This window comes from Anabrus simplex, chromosome 1, assembly GCF_040414725.1.
Source record: "Anabrus simplex isolate iqAnaSimp1 chromosome 1, ASM4041472v1, whole genome shotgun sequence".
In the NCBI taxonomy this organism is placed as follows: domain Eukaryota; kingdom Metazoa; phylum Arthropoda; class Insecta; order Orthoptera; family Tettigoniidae; genus Anabrus; species Anabrus simplex.
This window is the reverse complement of record NC_090265.1, coordinates 87,373,109-87,393,531: the sequence shown is the minus strand read 5'-3', so window position 1 is coordinate 87,393,531 and position 20,423 is coordinate 87,373,109. Positions and strand designations below refer to the sequence as shown.

The following is a 20,423-nucleotide window of genomic DNA, read 5'->3' as shown; positions in this document are numbered from 1 at the left end:
CCAAATCCAGAGGTATGTTTCTGCTTCTCAAAAGCATTTCGCAAGTTCTTCTCCACGTGCTGTTAGATTTTTCTGTAATGTAATTGTCATTCATTCAAGTGGGTGCTGACGTCATGCTAGTAGTATATATATACTGCACTGCTTCATCATGCAGGACATCTCTTGAATCATTGTTACAACAGGTGAGTACTGTTACGAAAGATTGTCTTCCAGGACATATCAAATTTATTTATTTACTAGCTGACGTACCCGTGCTTCGCTACGGAATTCTACATTGTATACGGAATTCTAGTGTACACGTTGTGAGCAAGATTGTATTAAATTGCACAGCTCTTAACGTTACCCTAGAAACGCGACGGGGAAGTCACCAAACATCTTTTCTGATATGAAGACTGAGTTAGGGAATTTTCCCTGTAATGGTTGACCCGCTTGCATACCATCAGTCACAATCAGGTTGGGGAGTTGTCATTATACTGGTAGACACTCACTCTCCACCTGCCTTTCTACATCCTCAGAAAGACTGTCTTAGTGGTTTTCCCACCTGAAATGAACATATTTTACAATGACGTCAATAGGAATGGCGCGATTAAAAGCAATGTTTTCATATGAAATACTCGATCAACATTGTCTCCCTTTTAACGAACAGGACTACACTGCCGATCTAACAGTCCAAAGTTCCAGAGCTGGAATGACCAAACCGCAGACAGTGATTCGTGAACACTCTTCGTCTTTTTCGGCGGAGAGAGGGTCGAATAGTGGAGACTCCCAGGGCAAAAACTATGCCCTTTCACTAATCTGTTTCCTAGGAGTACCTGATGAGTCGCTAAATATCAATTCACTACACTGGCGGCGAAAAAATCTATCTGACTTGGAGGCAAATTCTTCCTCCAAGCCAGAGGAGAAACCCCCCTCTTCACTGATAATTTGGAATAAAATTCATGTAGAATTTAATAAAAGTGAAGACGAAGAAGCTTTTCTTAAGAAACGGCTCTTTGCAGGGTTGATATTTGAGTTATTTAGTGAATTGTGGTTAAGTATGCATGCTGCTCATTCAAAACAGCGTGTCAGAGTAGGGATCGAATAACTGGAATACTAAGAACCAGTACGTTACGTACCAGCTGTATCAGAAAATGTATGAACCAGAGGAATGGCATGCTAAAGAACAAAGTATTCTAACTCCCCGGCTATTTCCCGCCAATATTCAGTCAGGCTATTATACTCGGTACGCAGCAGTACTCCCATCTATCGGAGTTGAGGGCACCATAAGAGCCAAAGAACATCACAACAAACAATGGTCAATGTAATGTATTGTTGATCAATGTTATGCGCTTTCGATATTGTAGGCCTTCACATTTCGTTTTCTTTCGACTCTGAAATACCACTCATCATAGTCAGTACGGTAAAACTGAATAAAACATAAATGATCGGAAATTGTATTCCCTGTAACGTTTGTTATGTAGTACATTCAAAACATAACCAAAAACATAGGTATTAAAAAATTACATTTTAGGCGCCTTCCCATAAACTACAATTTAATCCAGGGTGAATAAAATTGTTTATAGCTTCGACTGTAGTTTATTATTCCCCGACTCTATATACCGATTTTCATTAAATTCTGTTCACCCATTTTCTCGTGGCTTGGCGTCGATATGGACTTGGCAGTAAAAATAAAAATTCATAAATATCTGTGTTATCATAGCCGGTACGGTAAACATGTATAAGATATAAATGGTCGGCAATTTCATTCTATATAACTTTGGTTATGTAGTATTTATCGATACGACCACTAATAATAAAAATATTTGATAATTAAATTTTAGGCCTTCCCCTAAACTACAATTTCATTCAGCGCGAATAAAATGATTTATAGCCTATATTATATTGGTTCATTCTCCGACTCCATATACCGGTTTTCAATGAGATAGGACCACTAATGACGTAAATATTTAAGAATAAAATTTTAGGCCTTCCCCTAAACTACCATTTCACTCAGCGTGAATAAAATAATTTATGGCTTAGATTGTAGCGACATATTCCCTGACTTTTCATGCCGATTTTCATTAAATTCTCTTCAACCCTTTTCTAGTGATGCGTGTACATACATACAGACAGCAGACAGAAATTACGGAAAAGTAAAAAGTGCATTTCCTTGTTACTGTGGACATGACCGATACAGAAATGCCATTCTTTTCAAATTCCGAGCAATGTACAGACAAAACTCTTATTTTATGTATATCGATTATTTATTTAGCGTATGGCTTTTAGCGCCGGGAGTGTCCGAGGAAATGTTCGGTTCACCTAGCGCAGGTATTTCTATCTGACTATCCTGATTAAGGTGATTTTTGATTCTCTGTTGTATATGTCCAAACCATTTCAACTGTCCTTGGCCCATTTTATCTGTTATCGCAGAGGCTTCCATTGAGCCACGAATGTGTACATTTTTGATCCGATCTTCACGTGTCACATCCACTGACCAACCTAATGTTCTCATTTTAACAACTTGCAGTTTTTGATTATGCTTGGCTTGCCTGACCCATGACTTTGCACTGTATGTCATTGCTGGTCTGATCACAATGCTACAAACCTTGTCTTTGATAGTTATCACTAGTCATCGGATTTATGAAAGTGACAATCCAGAGCCTGTTTCCAGCCATTCGACCGGGTCAGGAATGGAAACAATGAAGCCCCCATCCAGCAGCGAGGATAGGAACTGTGCCGGCTGCCGAAGCCTGTCGCACTCCTCTGGGACAATAATTAATGACTGACAGTTGAAATGAAATTATATTGATGAGTGTTGCTGGAATGAAATATGACAGGGAAAACCAGAGTACGCGGAGAAAAACCTGTTCCACCTCCGCTTTGTCCAGCACAAATCTCACATGGAGTGACCGGGATTTGAACCACGGAACGCAGTGGTGAGAGGCCGGCGCGCTGCCGCTTGAGCCACGGAGGCTATGGACATCGGATTTATATGCTGTATAAATCACTAATGTAGCCATGCAACTATGCTGTAAAGTGCTAAAATACGCAGTTCAATATGCACTTATTGTCATGCTATTAAACACTTTTATGAAATGCGAACGTAATATTCCTTTACTAGACACACGCGATTCATGCACACCAACACATAAAATCACGATCATGAATACACAAATTAATGAAAAACAAAAACTCACAACTGTAGCTGTTCCACTAATAAAAAACAATCCGTGTATGATGTGTGAGACTATCAATCCATCAGTGTTCACTGTTAAAATAACATGCCCACTTCTCCTAGATAAGGCATAGAGTGTTAATTAACACACATGATAAATAAGTTAGTAAGGTTTTAAGAAAACCGTGGAACAAAGCATGAAAGTGATAAACACACAACAAAATCCTCTTTCATCTTACACTGCACACCCTACTTGTACTGTTCATACTTTGCTTTGCATTGCACTACAACAGTCTTCTCCAAGTTTTATGGTTTAAATCTGTTTCGATGGTCTTAGTTTATATGAGATACCCTGTATGTCCCGAAATACTTGTTCCATCTAAAATCGGTACAAAAAATGTTATAGAAACTACTATTTCCAGTCGCATGATCATATATTACATCTCATACATTTTACACTTTCTTTTTTCAATCCATTCACAAATTTAGATTTTTAGTGCAAAGCTCATCACCTCCGAATATAGCTGACATGGAAATAATATTGTTCGACTTTCTTGTCAACGAGTTAAATGATGATGATAGTCGTTGTTTTGATTGTTTTTATGAGGTATAAAAGCGTGTCATCGGCAGTCGATACTGGTTAGGTGGGTAGTTAAGATTACCATCGAAATGGCGAGGAAAACGTGTAGAAAATTAATGCAAAACAATGTAGTCATGAAGACAGGTGGAAATAAAAGACCTCCTTGGCCTGGAATGTATCGGTAATAGGCATCTCAAAGCACAGTTTACTAAAAATGGCCATCCTTTCTTTAGATTCGTGGCATTTTGTGACTCGTTATGTACACCTCGCCAGTGACATCCAGGCAGTCTATGACAGCCGATGATTGAGCTGTTGGTGTTCTAACCAGCCTTCTGGTTGAGGACTCACCAACATCTCGATTTCACTCTTTTCGACCCAAGCATTTCTAGTTTAAGGTTAAAAAAGCATTGCCCTATAACCTTGTATGGTGAATTTATTGAAAATGCTTGACATTCTTGTTATTTCAGAGCGTATGGTAGTGTTCTATTGGAACTATCTGGATCAGGAGGTTGATACAATGCCATTTAGTGATGTATGTTTTCGTTTCTGGCAACTGCCACCAAAACCTGTTGCAATGGACTTGATTTCCAAGAGTTTAGTTGAATATTGCTTCTTTCGATGGCTGTAACATTGTAGACTCACTGATCTCAACTATAACTGTAGTATTTGTTGTAAACATGAAACGTATTGGGAGATGGTGGAATACTTAACACTGTACAAGGTATTACGCCTGTATCTTGTCCCTTTCCAATTGATCTAAGCCCATGCACAAGTATATGGCAACCAGGAATGAGTTAGCTGGAAAATTTATAATGTCCAATAACGGACCAAATATATTGGTATTATAAATTTACTCATTCGAGACAAATATTTCAGGTTCTCTATGGGAATCAACATCTGTATCACCATACGCAAGTGTTACTATGTTGTATTGCAGTCTATTTTGGCTAAGTAAAAAGTCATTGTATTAGCAGGAACTTCATATATCAAACAGTTCATTGCATAATTACCAACAGTGCCATTCAATTTCCATACGTTCTCAGCAAAGTAATTTTCTTCCCCGAACTTTAAAAATAGATACAGTTCTCCACAAACGTTATACAATAATGACAGAGAAATAAAGATGTTCGACTCAGAGTGGTGGCTGAAATGCTACTCATATAAAATATTTCACTGTTAAAACTTGCGGAGGCTATCAGAGTATAGAAAGAAGATACAAGTTATATGTGAGAAGCACTAACATTGAGGTCAACTATATCATTATCACACCATAAAGGCCAAACCTTGTCCCTGCAGCTATGGGTTTCTGTCCAGAACTTATAGCTTCATCTCCCCATAACACTTGCAGTTCATGGTTTTCATTAAGTTCTTGAAATTGAATTCCGTTTCTCGTTATCTTCTTTTCTTGCCAGAAACTGTTTCTTCAAATTGAAGTTTTACAATGGAATGTGGCCAAGGTATTTTACTTTTCTTTTCTGGACAATGCTGACGAACACCGGTTATCATCTACCTCATTCAGTGCTTCGTTATTGTTTTTCATATCCGTCCAACTCGTTCGATGAATCTACAATTGCAATATGATTTGGTTCCTTCGATTCCTGAATCCCCATATATCTCTTTACTTTAATATGTTTCTTTCCTAGGAATTTTGGCTAGTGAGAAATCAATCAATCAATCAATCAATCAATCAATCAATCAATCAATCAATCAATCAATCAATCAATCAATCAATCAATCAATCAATCAATCAATCAATCAATCAATCAATCAATCAATCAATCAATCAATCAATCAATCAATCAATCAATCAATCAATCAATCAATCAATCAATGATCAACATTTAGGGCTGTCGCCCAGGTGGTAGATTCCTTATCACGTATACATTCTGCCTGAAACAAATTCTAAAAGCAAGAAACAACCTTCTGAACTAATTTTAGCAGAATCACGAGCAACAAAAGATTATCACACTAGAAATAAAAAAGTGAGTCACAATTTACTTGCGGTGAGATGGCCAGATCTTTTCCGCTCCTCTACCAGCCAATCACTGACAGTTATGAACCAAATTACTAATCACGATCGATCTTATTTAATTTTTAAGATTGCATGGAACTTGTTATTGTAACATAGTTTAGAAGTTCTGTAATGGAGGTCGATCATTGAAGAGTAGCCATCACACTTAATTTTGATTATGAGCAGCTCGTACGATTATGAACTAGTCTATTCATCGCTTGAAGTATTATTCTCTAAAGTCTAGTATCGATACAATATTCACTGTGCATCTAAAAAACTCTGGGAGATTCACTGGAATATTTACATCAGAAGAAAGCAAACTGGAAGAAAATGTACTTAAAAGTGCACTTAAAATATTGAATATTGAAACTTCTGGTCGAAATTAAAACACAGTGGTAACTCTTTAACACTTGAAGATATATCCACTTCGTCCGTGTGTGATATTGGCCCAACTTCAATAGTGACCTCTCCAGCAGAGGTATCTTCAATTCTTGCTTCTTTGGATACCTCCAAATCATGTGGTCCAGATGACGTACCCGCAATAGTATTGAAAGAATGTGCATCTGAGCTAGGTAGGCCACTTAGCATCATAATAAATATGTCATTCTCGTCAGGGTATTTTCCGTGTGAGTGGAAGAAAGGTTACGTCATACCAATGTACAAGAAAGGAGACAAAATGGTGTTTGATAACTATAGGCCTGTTGTGTTATTGTCCCTAATTTCAAAGGTGGCAGAGAAGATTGTGTATAAGAGATTGTACAGTTCAGTTTCAGAGTATATTAATATAGCGCAACATGGTTTTGTACAGAAACGCTCTACCGTGTCCAATATGGCGATGTATATCAATTTCATTTCAGAATCTCTCGATAGGAGGCAACAAGTGGATGTTGTTTATACGGACTTTCCCAAAGCCTTTGATTCAGTTCAACATGATGCTCTACTCACCAAATTGTCAGCATATGGGATAGGAGGAAGTACTTTGGAGTGGATTAGAAGCTATCTCACTAATAGAGTTTGCGTAGTAAAAGCTGATGGTATTATGTCAAAGCCTACTTCAGGTGTCCCCCAAGGCTCTTTACTGGGCCCCCTTTTCTTTGTCATATTCATAAATGATATGACATTAGTTAACAACACAGTAATTGCCTTCTCTATGCTGACGATCTACAGATCTTTAAGGTAATCAATAGTGAGTTGGACTGTTAAGTTGTTACAGTCTGACTTAAACCTACTAAGTAACTGGTGTAAAAAGTGGCTGTTTGGTTTGAATACTTCAAAATGCAACGCAATTATATTTTTACGCAAGTTGGAACCAATAAATTACCCTTACTATTTATGCAATTTATGCAATTTCCAAATAGCTCGTGTGAATGAAATAAATGATCTTGGTGTGACACTTTCAAACTGCTACGGTCTTTACTTCGTGAAACATTTAGACAGGATTTCTAGGAAAGGGTTTAAATTACTTGCCTTTCTGAAAAGAAATTGTACCGAATTTGTTTCTCCTAGAACTCTAATAACTTTGTATTGCACTCTAATCAGGCCATCGTTAGAATACTGTTGCGAGGTGTGGCTGCCTTCTCAGCAGTATTTAATACAAAACTTGGAAAGAGTCCAAATAAGGTTCATGAAATGGATCAGCTAAAAGGGTTTGAGTATATCTCTCTCTTCGTCCGATTACGAGTCTTTTTGTGAGACTATGAGCATGAGGACATTGCACTCACGCCGCAGATGTACCAATGCCCTCTTTCTTTATAAGTGTCTGACGAATAGAGTGGATTGCTCTACATTACTGGAGCTGATTCCATTACATGTTCCTCGTCGCAATACTAGGCAAAGGTATGTTTTTCATCTGCCTAAAATGAGAACTGTGGCTCGGGCTAACTCATGGCTTGTGAGGGCACTAACATCACTGAATGAGGTGAGTGAATCAGTGGACCTTTTTCACTCACCCCCGTCTAAAATCAGACATGCCCTAATCACCTCATGAATGTAAGGTCCTATCTGTAAGATATGTAAATATGTAAATATTACTACATGTAGTTTAATAATGTCAATTATTAAGGAGATTTAGTTTTATTTATTTATTTATTCACCTTTCACCTTTGCTGTTCGTAGTTTACATGGATCATCTGCTGAATGATATAAAATGGCAGGGAGGGATTCAGTTAGGTGGAATTGTAGTAAGCAGTCTGACCTATGCTGACGACTTGGTCTTAATTGCAGATTGTGCCGAAAGCCTGCAGTCAAATATCTTGGAACTTGAAAATAGGTGCAATGAGTATGGTATGAAAATTAGCCCCTCGAAGACTAAATTGATGTCAGTAGGTAAGAAATTCAACAGAATTGAATGTCAGATTGGTGATACAAAGCTAGAACAGGTCGATAATTTCAAGTATTTAGGTTGTGTGTTCTCCCAGGATGGTAATATAGTAAGTGAGATTGAATCAAGGTGTAGTAAAGCTAATGCAGTGAGCTCGCACTTGCGATCAACAGTATTCTGTAAGAAGGAAGTCAGCTCCCAGACGAAACTATCTTTACATCGGTCTGTTTTCAGACCAACTTTGCTTTACGGGAGCGAAAGCTGGGTGGACTCAGGATATCTTATTCATAAGTTAGAAGTAACAGACATGAAAGTAGCAAAAATGATTGCTGGTACAAACAGGTGGGAACAATGGCAGGAAGGTACTCGGAATGACTAGATAAAGGTTAATTTAGGAATGAACTCGATGGATAAAGTTATACGCATAAACCGGCTTTGGTGGTGGGGTCATGTGAGACGAATGGAGGAGGATAGCTTACCTAGGAGAATACTGGACTCTGCTATGGAGGGTAAGAGAAGTAGAGGTAGACCAAGACGACGATGGTTAGACTAAGTTTCTAACTATTTAAAGATAAGAGGTATAGAACTAAATGAGGCCACAACACTAGTTGCAAATCGAAGATTGTAGCGACGTTTAGTAAATTCACAGAGGCTTGCAGACTGAACGCTGAAAGGCATAACAGTCTATAATGGTAATGTATGTATGTATTTATTTATTTATTTTCATTTATTTATTTATTTATTTATTTATTTATTTATTTATTTATTTATTTATTTATTTATTTATTTATTTATTTATTTAAGGATTTATAAATATGCATATAAAAAGGTCTCTAGATTTAGTTTGAACTTGGTTACTATTTTAGGAAATTAGTGTTATTTGCTTGAGATATATTTGTTGCATATTATGTTTTATTGAATCATCTTTGATTGGGAAAATAACCTGTTGATTATAAATAAATTCTATTCTATTCTATTCTATTCTATTCTATTCTATTCTATTCTATTCTATTCTATTCTATCGTCAACAGTTATGAACTATATCAGAGTTTGTAATAGATGCATCTTCTTCAATGAAATTGATTCTCCTCTTATGTCTTCAATTTTATAGTTTCTATTTATAAGTGTAATATAATAAAACATTCTTGTTCAGAGCACCACAAAGACTTTTAGAAATTTCATTGTCATTTAAGCATATAACAGCCGACTTACACCAAACTTGTTTGAAGTTTAGTATTCCTTACAAGGCTAGGATATTTTGTATCTATCATGGAAGCTTTTTACTTCGTTTTTGAGGGAAATGCAGGTAGTAAGAACAATAGGGATGTATCAAGACAAGCAGAATACAGTATACAACAACAATTAAACTTCTTCTAAAATTAATTTGGAATAAACATGGTGTTTAATCTGAATTATTTGCCTACTTTTACAAATAAAAGAGGTATGTATTGCTTTGGTGGATTCCGTACATCCGTCAGTCGGTCATGTCGTAGTGAAGAAGAGGTTGCGTGTTAGATCATGGATGAATTTTAGTGGCTCAAGTGAGTAAGGAGGAAAAATGAATTGGTTTTCCGCCTGAGATAATTTACTGTATTGGAAACCTCGAAAATGCTCAAAAGTTTTTGATCGTGCTGAAGTTTTGTGAATTATAGTTTGCACTACTCTGGTAGTAATAGTTACAAACTGCGTGATTTGGAAACAGTAATAATTTCTCTTCTAGTTGTAATGGAAACTTAAATTAAACATTATTATATATACTTGTTTGTGAGCAAAGCAACGGGAAACTACCCCATTCCTCATTTCCCTAATACGCCTCTTCAGTGATGCCTAGGCCATCTGTGACAGCCGATGGCAGAGCTGTTGAGAATCCCACCAGCGGCATTGCTGACGGACTGAACATACATACATATACTTGTTCCAGGGCAATCACATAATGAAACTCCTCGCAGTAGTTGCTGTTTTGGTTCTGTGTCTGGTCGGCCTGGAGGCAGCACGTCCAAAGTACATTGGCTGCGTAGACAGCAGTGAGTGTGCACTCAACGAATGCTGTATGATCTGTGAGTACCGAAATAGATGGCATTTTATTGTCGAATACATCTAATCATTTCTACGTAATCTAAACTCTGCTTATCTCCCAAATGCAATACAAATCTCGAAGTATTTCAGTTCATATTTCTGCCTTATGGTATTTATATTATTCATAATATTGCGTTATACATTCATCCATACTTTAAATGCACTTCCCAGACTTGATGTTTGTTGTTTAAACGGGCCTAACAGATAGGTCATCGGCTCTAAGTCAGGAGATATCTTAACCCAAAATCCACAATAATCATACTATCCTATCAAGTCATTATATTCCTGCCTTCTCATTATGCTGTGTTCGCCATTCCAGGTCTAATCTCATCCCCATTTTCTCTATAGTGACACTGTAATGTATTCATCAATTCACTTCCGCCTCTTCTCGACTTTCTTCCCTTTCGGCATCACCCTGTAACAAGATCTGATCTGATCTGATCTGAAGAACTACAGGATCATCTCCTTGGAGAGCTTCTAAAGTCTCCGATATTTTGTCCAAAGTTTCTAACAGAACTTTTTGGGTGAAGATCCTCTGAATAAGAGGATAATCATCGGACCTGTTATATTCTTATCTTGGTTTGGTCATCTCCAGAGATCATCTCCAGACATGAGTTTCACCATTGGGTTCCAGCATATCTTATACATCATGGAAATCCATCCCTAACCAAACCGGAATTTTGGAAATCAGTTACAAATTCTTTGATTATATGTTATTATTAAAATAAGAAAATATATAAAGAAATACCGGCTGTCCACTGTTAAAGTCAAGGTATTCAGCGCTGTACAGCATGGGCTGTAATGATCGTAGCAATCTGAAATTTAGTAGATATGGTAACTAAGCAATGCTCTCGCAAAGTATGCCTTAAGGATATTAGCTCCACGTTTTGGCACCAGCCGAAAATTTGGCTCTATAAGCGATGGTATGGGTCACAGAAAAAAGGCAGGAAAGATCAAACACATGATAACCTTGGTTCTGGCTAGTCTATTAGCATTTATGGTTACAAACACTATTCAATATAGCCTCCGAACTCAGCAACATGCTGTATCAGCAACACGGCATGGTCGACAGTTGAAATCAGAGCGACACGTCATCGTATGCTAGCCTTTAGGCCAGGGGTCATCTCCTCATAAAAAAAAGAAAAAAGAAAAGGCGGACCGAGAATGAAGGAGCTTGTAAAACCACACCAAATATTCACCTAAGCTGAATGTAATGGTTGTTCCTGCACAACGTTTGGAGGAGTCGAACCCAATATGCGACAGTTCTGTGCATTCACTGCACCCTCCAAAGTAAAATGCACCTCGTCAGTTCACAGAATATTCGCCGGTCGCATGTTGTCCACTTCCACGCGCGCCGGAAACCGAAGTGCAAAGTCACGGCGCTGTGCAATATCTTGGGGTTTCAATTTGTGAACAGTATGAAGTTTGTAGGGATACCAGTGTAAAAATACGCCGCAGAATCTTGTGAACTGTTGAACGGAGTAGGGACAATTCAAGTGACACAACCCGAGCACTTGTTACAGAAATGGGAGAATATGTTGCACGGTTTGCTACAGCTACAGCAACTTCATCAGCAACATCCATGGGGATGGGCCGCCGTCCCCTACCTGATGCGAGACCTAATTCACCTCTTCCCTCGAATTTCTTAATCATTTTCTCAACCCACTACTTGTCATGGTACCTCTTCTCTGGTGTTTCTGTCGGCGATATTCCCGCAATGCAGCGTTGCTATTGCTGCCATTCTGATAAATACAACTAATAGTGCACGGTCTCTCTTCCCAATAGGCATTACATTTCACACAGAAAAGTTCAACTTTCGTACGTTACAACGAAGATTCACTTCACAAAAGCAAGCAACATATGTCGCCAAGCAACATCCAAGGAACTGACACAACGCAATTCTACCGGAAGAATATTTTGATGTCAGATTTACGGAATATTGCACGTTCTGACTGCTTAGAGCGCCATATTTTCGCCTGGTGGCAGTATTGAGAACTAATAATTTTTGTGGCAAAATTCGCGAGCGCATTGGTTATTTAGCAAATCTACGAAAATTCGGACTTCTACGATTATTACAACCCGTGCTGTACCGCACTGAATACCATAACTTTAATTGTGGACACGCGGTATAATGAAAGAACATTCTACGATGGGCAAGGCTAAACGATTGTATTACTGTATTCGAAATATGACGTTGCAGAGAATAATGAACGTGAGGTGAGATTATCGAATCATAAATGGTGAGACAATGAACTGAGAAGCTGAGAGAAGGCAATGGAACTTAATTTGACGAAAAAGTAATCGAGATCTTACTCACTAATGTACCTCATGGTAGGTGACGCCAACACAGGAATATTACAACAGATTAGTGAAGCATTCATCAGTAATACAGATGAGGAATAGTAGAATACAGATAAATCGGAAAACTACGTCAGAAATGTTCAGTCGTTAAGTCCGATATTTATTTCTCCAGATCGAAGTCATACATTGTAGCAAGTACCTACCTATTCTGCCTTAGGCTTATGCTTCTAGACTAAGGCGATAGTTCCCAAACTTCGACAACTGCAGCTCCCTTTCCTTGCTCATCATGTAACTGCTGCACCCTCATAGCATTTGCGATCTGGTATACTCTGTTGCTTGTATTTATTGTATTTTCATTTTTAAAGAAAAAATTAAGTTCAGTAACAATAAATGTATAAACGCTTTGAATATCAATCAATCAATCAATCAATCAATCAATCAATCAATCAATCAATCAATCAATCAATCAATCAATCAATCAATCAATCAATACTGATCGGCATTTAGGACAGTCGCCCAGATGGTAGATTCCCTATCTGTTTTTTCCTAGCCTTTTCTTAAATGATCGCAAAGAAATTGGAAATTTATTGAACATCTCCCTTGGTAAGTTATTCCAATCCCTAACTCCCCTTCCTATAAACGAATAATTGCCCCTATTTGTCCTCTTTAATTCCAGTTTTATCTCCATATTGTGAACTTCCCTACTTTTAAAGACATAACTCAAATATATTCGTCTACTGATGTCATTCCACGCCATCTCTCCAATGACAGCTCGGAACATATCACTGAGTTGAACAGCTCGTCTCATTTCTCCGAAATCTTCCCAGCTCAAACTTTGTAACATTTTTGTAACGCTACTCTTTTGTCGGAATTCACTCAGAACAAGTCGAGCTGCTTTTCTTTGGATTTTTTCAATTCTTGAATCAAGTAATCCTGGTAAGGGTCCCATACACAGGAACCGTACTCTAGTTGGGGTCTTACCAGAGACTTATATGCACTCTCCTTTACATCCTTACTACAACCCCTAAATACCCTCATGACCATGTGCAGAGATCTGTACCCTTTATTTACAATCCCATTTATGTGATTACCCCAATGAAGATCTTTCCTTATATTAAGACCTAGGTACTTACAATGATCCCCAAAAGGAACTTCCACCCCATCAGCGCAGTAATTAAAACTGAGAGGCTTTTTCCTATTTGTGAAACTCACAACCTGACGTTTAACCCCGTTTATAATCATACCATTGAGTATTGAAAATCTCACAACATTATCGAGGTCATTTTGCAGTTGCTCACAATCTTGTAACTTATTTATTACTCTGTACAGAATAAAATCATCTGCAAACAGCCTTATCTCTGACTCCACTTCTTTACACATATCATTGATATATATATAAGAAAACGTAAAGGTCCAATAATACTGTCTTGAGCAATTCCCCTCTTAATTATTACAGGGTCAGATAAAGCTTCGCCTACTCTAATTCTCTGAGTTTTATTTTCTAGAAATATGGCCACCCATTCACCCACTCCTTTTACTAGTCCAATTGCACTCATTTTTGCCACTAGTCCCCCATGATCTACCCTATCAAATGCCTTAGATAAGTCAGTCGCAATACAGTCCATTTGACCTCCTTTAGTATAGCAGCAGAAACTGTAGGAGTGTGGAAAACCTTGTACGGGTTCTCATTTGCTGGGCTTCCTGACAGTTAGTACAATACGATAAACGACCACAGAATTATCACTATCCCGTAGAAACTTGTTTGTGTACTAAAGACTGTAAAACTGGTATCATTTTATCATTTCTAACATCTGAGTAGGCACATGCTAATATTCTCGGCGAGGTGCACCGAGGTGTCGCGGCGAACACTTTTGGAACCATTAGACTGAGGTTTACATGAACCTCGGGTCCAACTGAGTTTTCTGTGTAAATGCTGTTACATTTTCTGTTTTACTAGAATCTGTTATAAGATGCAGATTTATACAGTGATTGAGAAATTAGTTTTGGGATGTTGTTATATATGAAATATGTGCTTCAGCTACAGATTATAAGCAAATACTCTTACTTTTCAGCTCAGGGTCGCTACAGTATTCCAACATGCACTCCAGTATTGCGAACGGGTGCGCCGTGCAGTCCATACATCAAGGCTATCAACACCACAGTGGGCTATCCAGACGGTAACCTCGTGGTACTGACCGACGTATACATGAATATGTGCAAGTGTGCTCCCGATCTTTCCTGCGACCTCAGGACAGCTACCTGCCAATAGGCGTGAATTAAACTGTAAAATGTTAAATATCTTTGTGAAATTAATACAAAATTCTTATACAAAACTATGTGCGGTTTATTTCCTCCCATGTGACTGTAATACCTATATCCAGCAATTAATTCTCAATCTTGAACATTGAAAGTAAAATTTTGACCTCAGCTGTGACCTTGTACAGCGTGCTCTAGAACTCCGCAGTAGAATGGTCCGAAATAGACGTTTTAATGCTGGTACACGAAACGGCTGCTCGCAACAATGAAAAGTCGGACCCTATTTCCGAATATTGCAGGGGCTGCAGTAAACTGAGTTCCCGCTTAGGCTACTAAATTCTGTACCTGAGAACTAAATCAGTCCGCCTCTGTGGAGTAGTGGTTAGTGTGATTAGCTGCCAGCCCTCGAGGCCCAGGTTCGATTCTCGGCTCTGCCAAGATATTTGAAAAGTGGCACGAGCTTCGGTAGGTCAAATGAGTAGAGGTGCGTTCACTTCCCACCTCAGCCATCCTGAAAGTGGTTTTCCGTGGTTTCCCACTTCTCCTAAAAGCAAATGCCGGGATGGTACCTAACTTAATGCCACGGCCACTTCCTCCCCTCTTCCTTGTCTATCCCTTCCAATATTCCCATTCCCCACAAGGCCCCTGTTCAGCATAACAGGTGAGGCAGCCTGGGCGAGGTACTGGTCCTCCTTCCCAGTTTTATCCCCAGACCCGATGTCTGACGCTCCCGAACACTGCCCTTGAGGCGGAAGAGGTGGGATCTCTCGCTGAGTCCGAGGGAAAAACGAACCCTGGATGAGAAACAGATTAAGAAGAACTATGCCAACTTAAGTCACTAGTAATTTCACAGGAGGGAGGAAAACTTCACTTGTAGGGCATTTTTGCTGCATTGTGTTGTAGGCAATGAATGAATGAACAGTGTGATGACAGTAGTGCCAGACCACCGGGCGAGTTGGCCGTGCGGTTAGGGAGATAGTGGGTTCGAATCCCACTGTCGGCAGCCCTGAAGATGGTTTTCTGTGGTCTCCCATTTTAACACAGGCAAATTCTGGGACTCTATCATAAAGAAGGCCACGGCCGCTTCCTTCCCACTCTTAGGCCTTTCCTATCCCATCGTCGCCACAAAACCTATCTGTGTCGGTGCGACGTATAGCAAATAGCAAAGAAAAAATGCCAGACCTGTAACTTAGATACTTCCCAACAGAACAAATATGACCTAGGACACCATAGCTCAATTGGTGAAACAACCGACACGCAATCGGAAGGTTGTAGGTTCAGATCCCACTGATGTCCGGTTGGCCATTTTTGTCCTGTACTTAACATCTCTTCAAAACGTACTACTACTACCACTACTACTACTACTAATAATAATCATAATCATATGGCCTCAGCTACCGCGTGCAGTCATCTCAATTTGACGCCATCTGGCCGTCTGCTCGTCAACTTCGACGTTTCGTTTTACTCTAGGCCTACTAGATGGCAGACCGAGTAAACCGAACCTCTCTTGGGCGTCTATGGCTGAGATTTAATGAATTTTGTCGGGTAAACACCGAATGAGTCACCAGAGATCTTTTACATGCCAATATCGTACGACATCGAGTGTCGAATGGACTTTTTTCCGCCCTTCGAAAATCCGGCTACCTCTGCCGGGTTTGAACCCGCTATCTTGGGATCCGGAGGCCGACACTCTACCACTGACCCACATCTCCATAATCCCTCCATAAGGCCCCTGTTCAGCATAGCAGGTGAGGCCGCCTGGGCGAGGTACTGGTCATACTCCCCAGTTGTATCCCCGACCAAGAGTCTGAAGCTCCGGGACACTGCCCTTGAGGCGGTAGAGGTGGGATCCCTCGCAGTGTCCGAGGGAAAAGCCGACCCTGGAGGGTAAACAGATAACATACTCCCCAGTTGTATCCCCGACCAAGAGTCTGAAGCTCCGGGACACTGCCCTTGAGGCGGTAGAGGTGGGATCCCTCGCAGTGTCCGAGGGAAAAGCCGACCCTGGAGGGTAAACAGATAAAGAAGGCCACGGCCGCTTCCTTCCCACTCTTAGGCCTTTCCTATCCCATCGTGATGATGATGATGATGATGATGATGATTAAATAAATACAATCTGGAATAACCACAGTCCGCCTCTGTGGTGTAGTGGTTAGCGTGATTAGCTGCCACTCCCGGAGGCCCGGGTTCGATTCCTGGCTCTGCCACGAAATTTGAAAAGTGGTATGAGGGCTGGAACGGGGTCCACTCAGCCTCGGGAGGTCAACTGAGTAGAGGTGGGTTCGATTCCCACCTCAGCCATCCTGGAAGTGGTTTTCCGTGGTTTCCCACTTCTCCTCCAGGCGAATGCCGGGATGGTACCTAACATAAGGCCACGGCCGCTTCCTTCCCTCTTCCTTGCCTATCCCTTCCAATCTCCATAATCCCTCCATAAGGCCCCTGTTCAGCATAGCAGGTGAGGCTGCCTGGGCGAGGTACTGGTCATACTCCCCAGTTGTATCCCCGACCAAGAGTCTGAAGCTCCGGGACACTGCCCTTGAGGCGGTAGAGGTGGGATTCCTCGCTGTGTCCGAGGGAAAAGCCGACCCTGGAGGGTAAACAGATGATGATGATGATGATGATGATGATGAATAACCACATCTAAGCATTGATACTTAATAATGTTTAACATTGCGATAAATAGGTGGCTTCGTGGCTCAGGATGCAGTGCGCCGATCTCTCACCTCTGGGTACTGTTGTTCAAATTCCTAGTGATGTGCGCGAGTGACGCTTGGACTCGCGAGAATCGAGTCTGGCGAGTCCAAGCCTCGCCGAGTAAGGCCACTGTGACGTCACGAACCGTAACTGCGACCTCTTGCCGAGCAGTCGGAAGAAATACTCCAATCATTAAGTACTATTACAACAGCTACGTAAATGATGACCATAACGTGAAACACGCGAGTGTAAGACCGTAACATATTTGTTTCGAAATGTCATTCGTTTAGCTTGTCACACAATGACATTCTTCCTTTTCTCCTTCGTCTATATTTAGTTGGGCTCGGTCATTACAGCGTCTCTGTAGCGTACCGGGTAGTGTTATTAACTTCCGTTCTTAGAAGCCTGGGTTCGATTCTCGGTACCGGCAGAAATTTTAGAATGTCAGGAAGGCTGGTATGTGATTGAAATGGTACATCAGCTCACCTGCAATGGGGGTTTTCCCGAAAGGAGCTGCACCATCTCGGGATGAGGATATGGGTTTGCATATTTGCATTATATCGCCCAGTAGGTTAGCCTTTGGTAACTTGAGATACGGAGTGAAGATTAGGAACATAATTTAACTATTCATTGTAGGCTTCCTTCCCTCTTCCTTATCTATCCCTTCCAATCTTCCCATCCTCCACCAAGGCCCCTGTGCAGCATAGCAGGTGAGGCCGCCTGGGCAAGGTACTGGTCATTCTCCCCAGTTGTATCCCCCGACCCAATGTCTCACGCTCCAGGACACTGCCCTTGAGGCGGTAGAGGTGGGATCCCTGGCTGAGTCCGAGGGAGAAACCAACCCTGGAGGGTAAACAGATTAAGAAAGAAAGATTACAATCTAGCTGTATCCCTATTTCGCATTAAAAATATCTTAACACAGTCGCTAGTTACGTAGATTCATCTGAACACACTGCAGACAATTGCCAGTGCGAGACGCAAGGTTCGGTAAGGGGCGCAATGTTCACACAATATTGTAGAGATCAGATATCATCATCATCATCATCATCATCTGTTTACCCTCCAGGGTCGGCTTTTCCCTCGGACACAGCGAGGGATCCCACCTCTACCGCCTCAAGGGCAGTGTCCTGGAGCTTCAGACGCTTGGTCGGGGATACAACTGGGGAGAATGACCAGTACCTCGCCCAGGCGGCCTCACCTGCTATGCTGAACAGGGGCCTTGTGGAGGGATGGGAAGATTGGAAGGGATAGGCAAGGAAGAGGGAAGGAAGCGGCCGTGGCCTTATGTTAGGTACCATCCCGGCATTCGCCTGGAGGAGAAGTGGGAAACCACGGAAAACCACTTCCAGGATGGCTGAGGTGGGAATCGAACCCACCTCTACTCAGTTGACCTCCCGAGGCTGAGTGGACCCCGTTCCAGCCCTCATACCACTTTTCAAATTTCGTGGCAGAGCCGGGAATCGAACCCGGGCCTCCGGGGGTGGCAGCTAATCACGCTAACCACTACACCACAGAGGCGGACCAGAGATCAGATATACCACACACAAATCTTTCGATTTGACACCCGTAGGTGCCCTGCGCGTCATAATGAGGATGAAATGATGATGAAGACAACACACACAACCAGCCTCCGTGTCGGCAAAATTAACCAATGATGGTTAAAATTTGCGACCCTGCCGCGTATCGAATCTGCGACCCCTGTGACCAAAGGCCAGTACGCTAACCATTTAGCCATAGAAGCAGACTGTGGGTCATAAGCACCTGTGTCCACACGTTCCTTAGTTTACGTTACAATATGGTTTTGTTGTGTAGGCCTATACATTCATGTAAATACGACATAATGTACACGTTCGGCTGTATATATTGTTGTGCAGTAGAACAACGAATGCCCTAGTTAAACGTCCACAACGTTCAATTGATTGAAGGAATGCTCTGGGCATTTGGTGAGATATCCAAGAATAACGATTATATTGTTTCCAACTCCCGTATTTTGTCATCATCATCATCATCATCTGTTTACCCTCCAGGTTCGGTTTTTCCCTCGGACTTAGCGAGGGATCCCACCTCTACCGCCTCAAGGGCAGTGTCCTGGAGCTTCATACTCTTGGTCGGGGGATACAACTGGGGAGTATGACCAGTACCTCGCCCAGGCGGCCTCACCTGCTATGCTGAACAGGGGCCTTGTGGAGGGATGGGAAGATTGGAAGGGATAGGCAAGGAAGAGGGAAGGAAGCGGCCGTGGCCTTAAGTTAGGTACCATCCCGGCATTCGCCTGGAGGAGAAGTGGGAAACCACGGAAAACCACTTCCAGGATGGCTGAGGTGGGAATCGAACCCACCTCTACTCAGTTGACCTCCCGAGGCTGAGTGGACCCCGTTCCAGCCCTCATACCACTTTTCAAATTTCGTGGCAGAGCCGGGAATCGAACCCGGACCTCCGGGGGTGGCAGCTAATCACGCTAACCACTACACCACAGAGGCGGCTCCGTATTTTGTTCTGCCGTATAATATCGTACTTATTTTTTCGGTAAGGTACTGTGTGTATGCTTCGGGATTAACGACTGTTTCAAAGGGTGACTGTGTACACACTTCTTTAAAGTGATGTTAAGTACCGCATCGCAACATCAGTTTGTACATTATATCACTGCACATTATTGGGAAACGGGCCCAATACTTGTCCTTGGCCAACCTACAATATTAAGCATCGTGTTGTTTCCATACACGGCTCGCAGATAACGCTGCCAGCGTCCTCGGCCTCGAGTCCGGACTCGAGTACCTCGAGTTTTACGATCCCAGACTCGAGTCTTCGCGAGTCCATTCGCAGCCCATCACTACGAAATACCGGTCACTCCATGTGAGATTGTGCTGAACAAAGCGGAGGCCGGACCGGTTTTTCTCCGGGTAGTCCAGTTTTTCCTGCCATCTTCTATTACTGCAACACTCAGCAATACTTGTCCGGCTCCGGTGTCGACTCATTTGCGATCACTCAGGTAGAATACAAGACTAATTTATTTTTGACGGGTTAAGCATTT

At 41.3% G+C, this 20,423-nt stretch overlaps 1 protein-coding gene across 1 annotated transcript; it reads left to right on the top strand.

Annotated features, from left to right (window-relative positions):
• Positions 1 to 142: 142 nt before the first annotated feature.
• LOC136861716 (astakine) lies at positions 143 to 14,775 on the top strand. Its single transcript, XM_068230125.1, has 3 exons — positions 143 to 182; positions 9,987 to 10,122; positions 14,515 to 14,775. Exons 2-3 carry the CDS (start codon positions 9,999 to 10,001, stop codon positions 14,709 to 14,711), a joined length of 321 nt encoding a protein of 106 aa, XP_068086226.1. The 5' UTR covers positions 143 to 182; positions 9,987 to 9,998; the 3' UTR covers positions 14,712 to 14,775.
• Positions 14,776 to 20,423: the final 5,648 nt, after the last annotated feature.

Bases quoted from the DNA above. Each gene is read 5' to 3' on its own strand.
- LOC136861716 (XM_068230125.1), top strand. From the start codon at position 9,999: ATGAAACTCCTCGCAGTAGTTGCTGTTTTGGTTCTGTGTCTGGTCGGC. The intron at 10,123-14,514 runs GTGAGTACCGAA...CTTACTTTTCAG, and splicing joins CAACGAATGCTGTATGATCT to CTCAGGGTCGCTACAGTATT.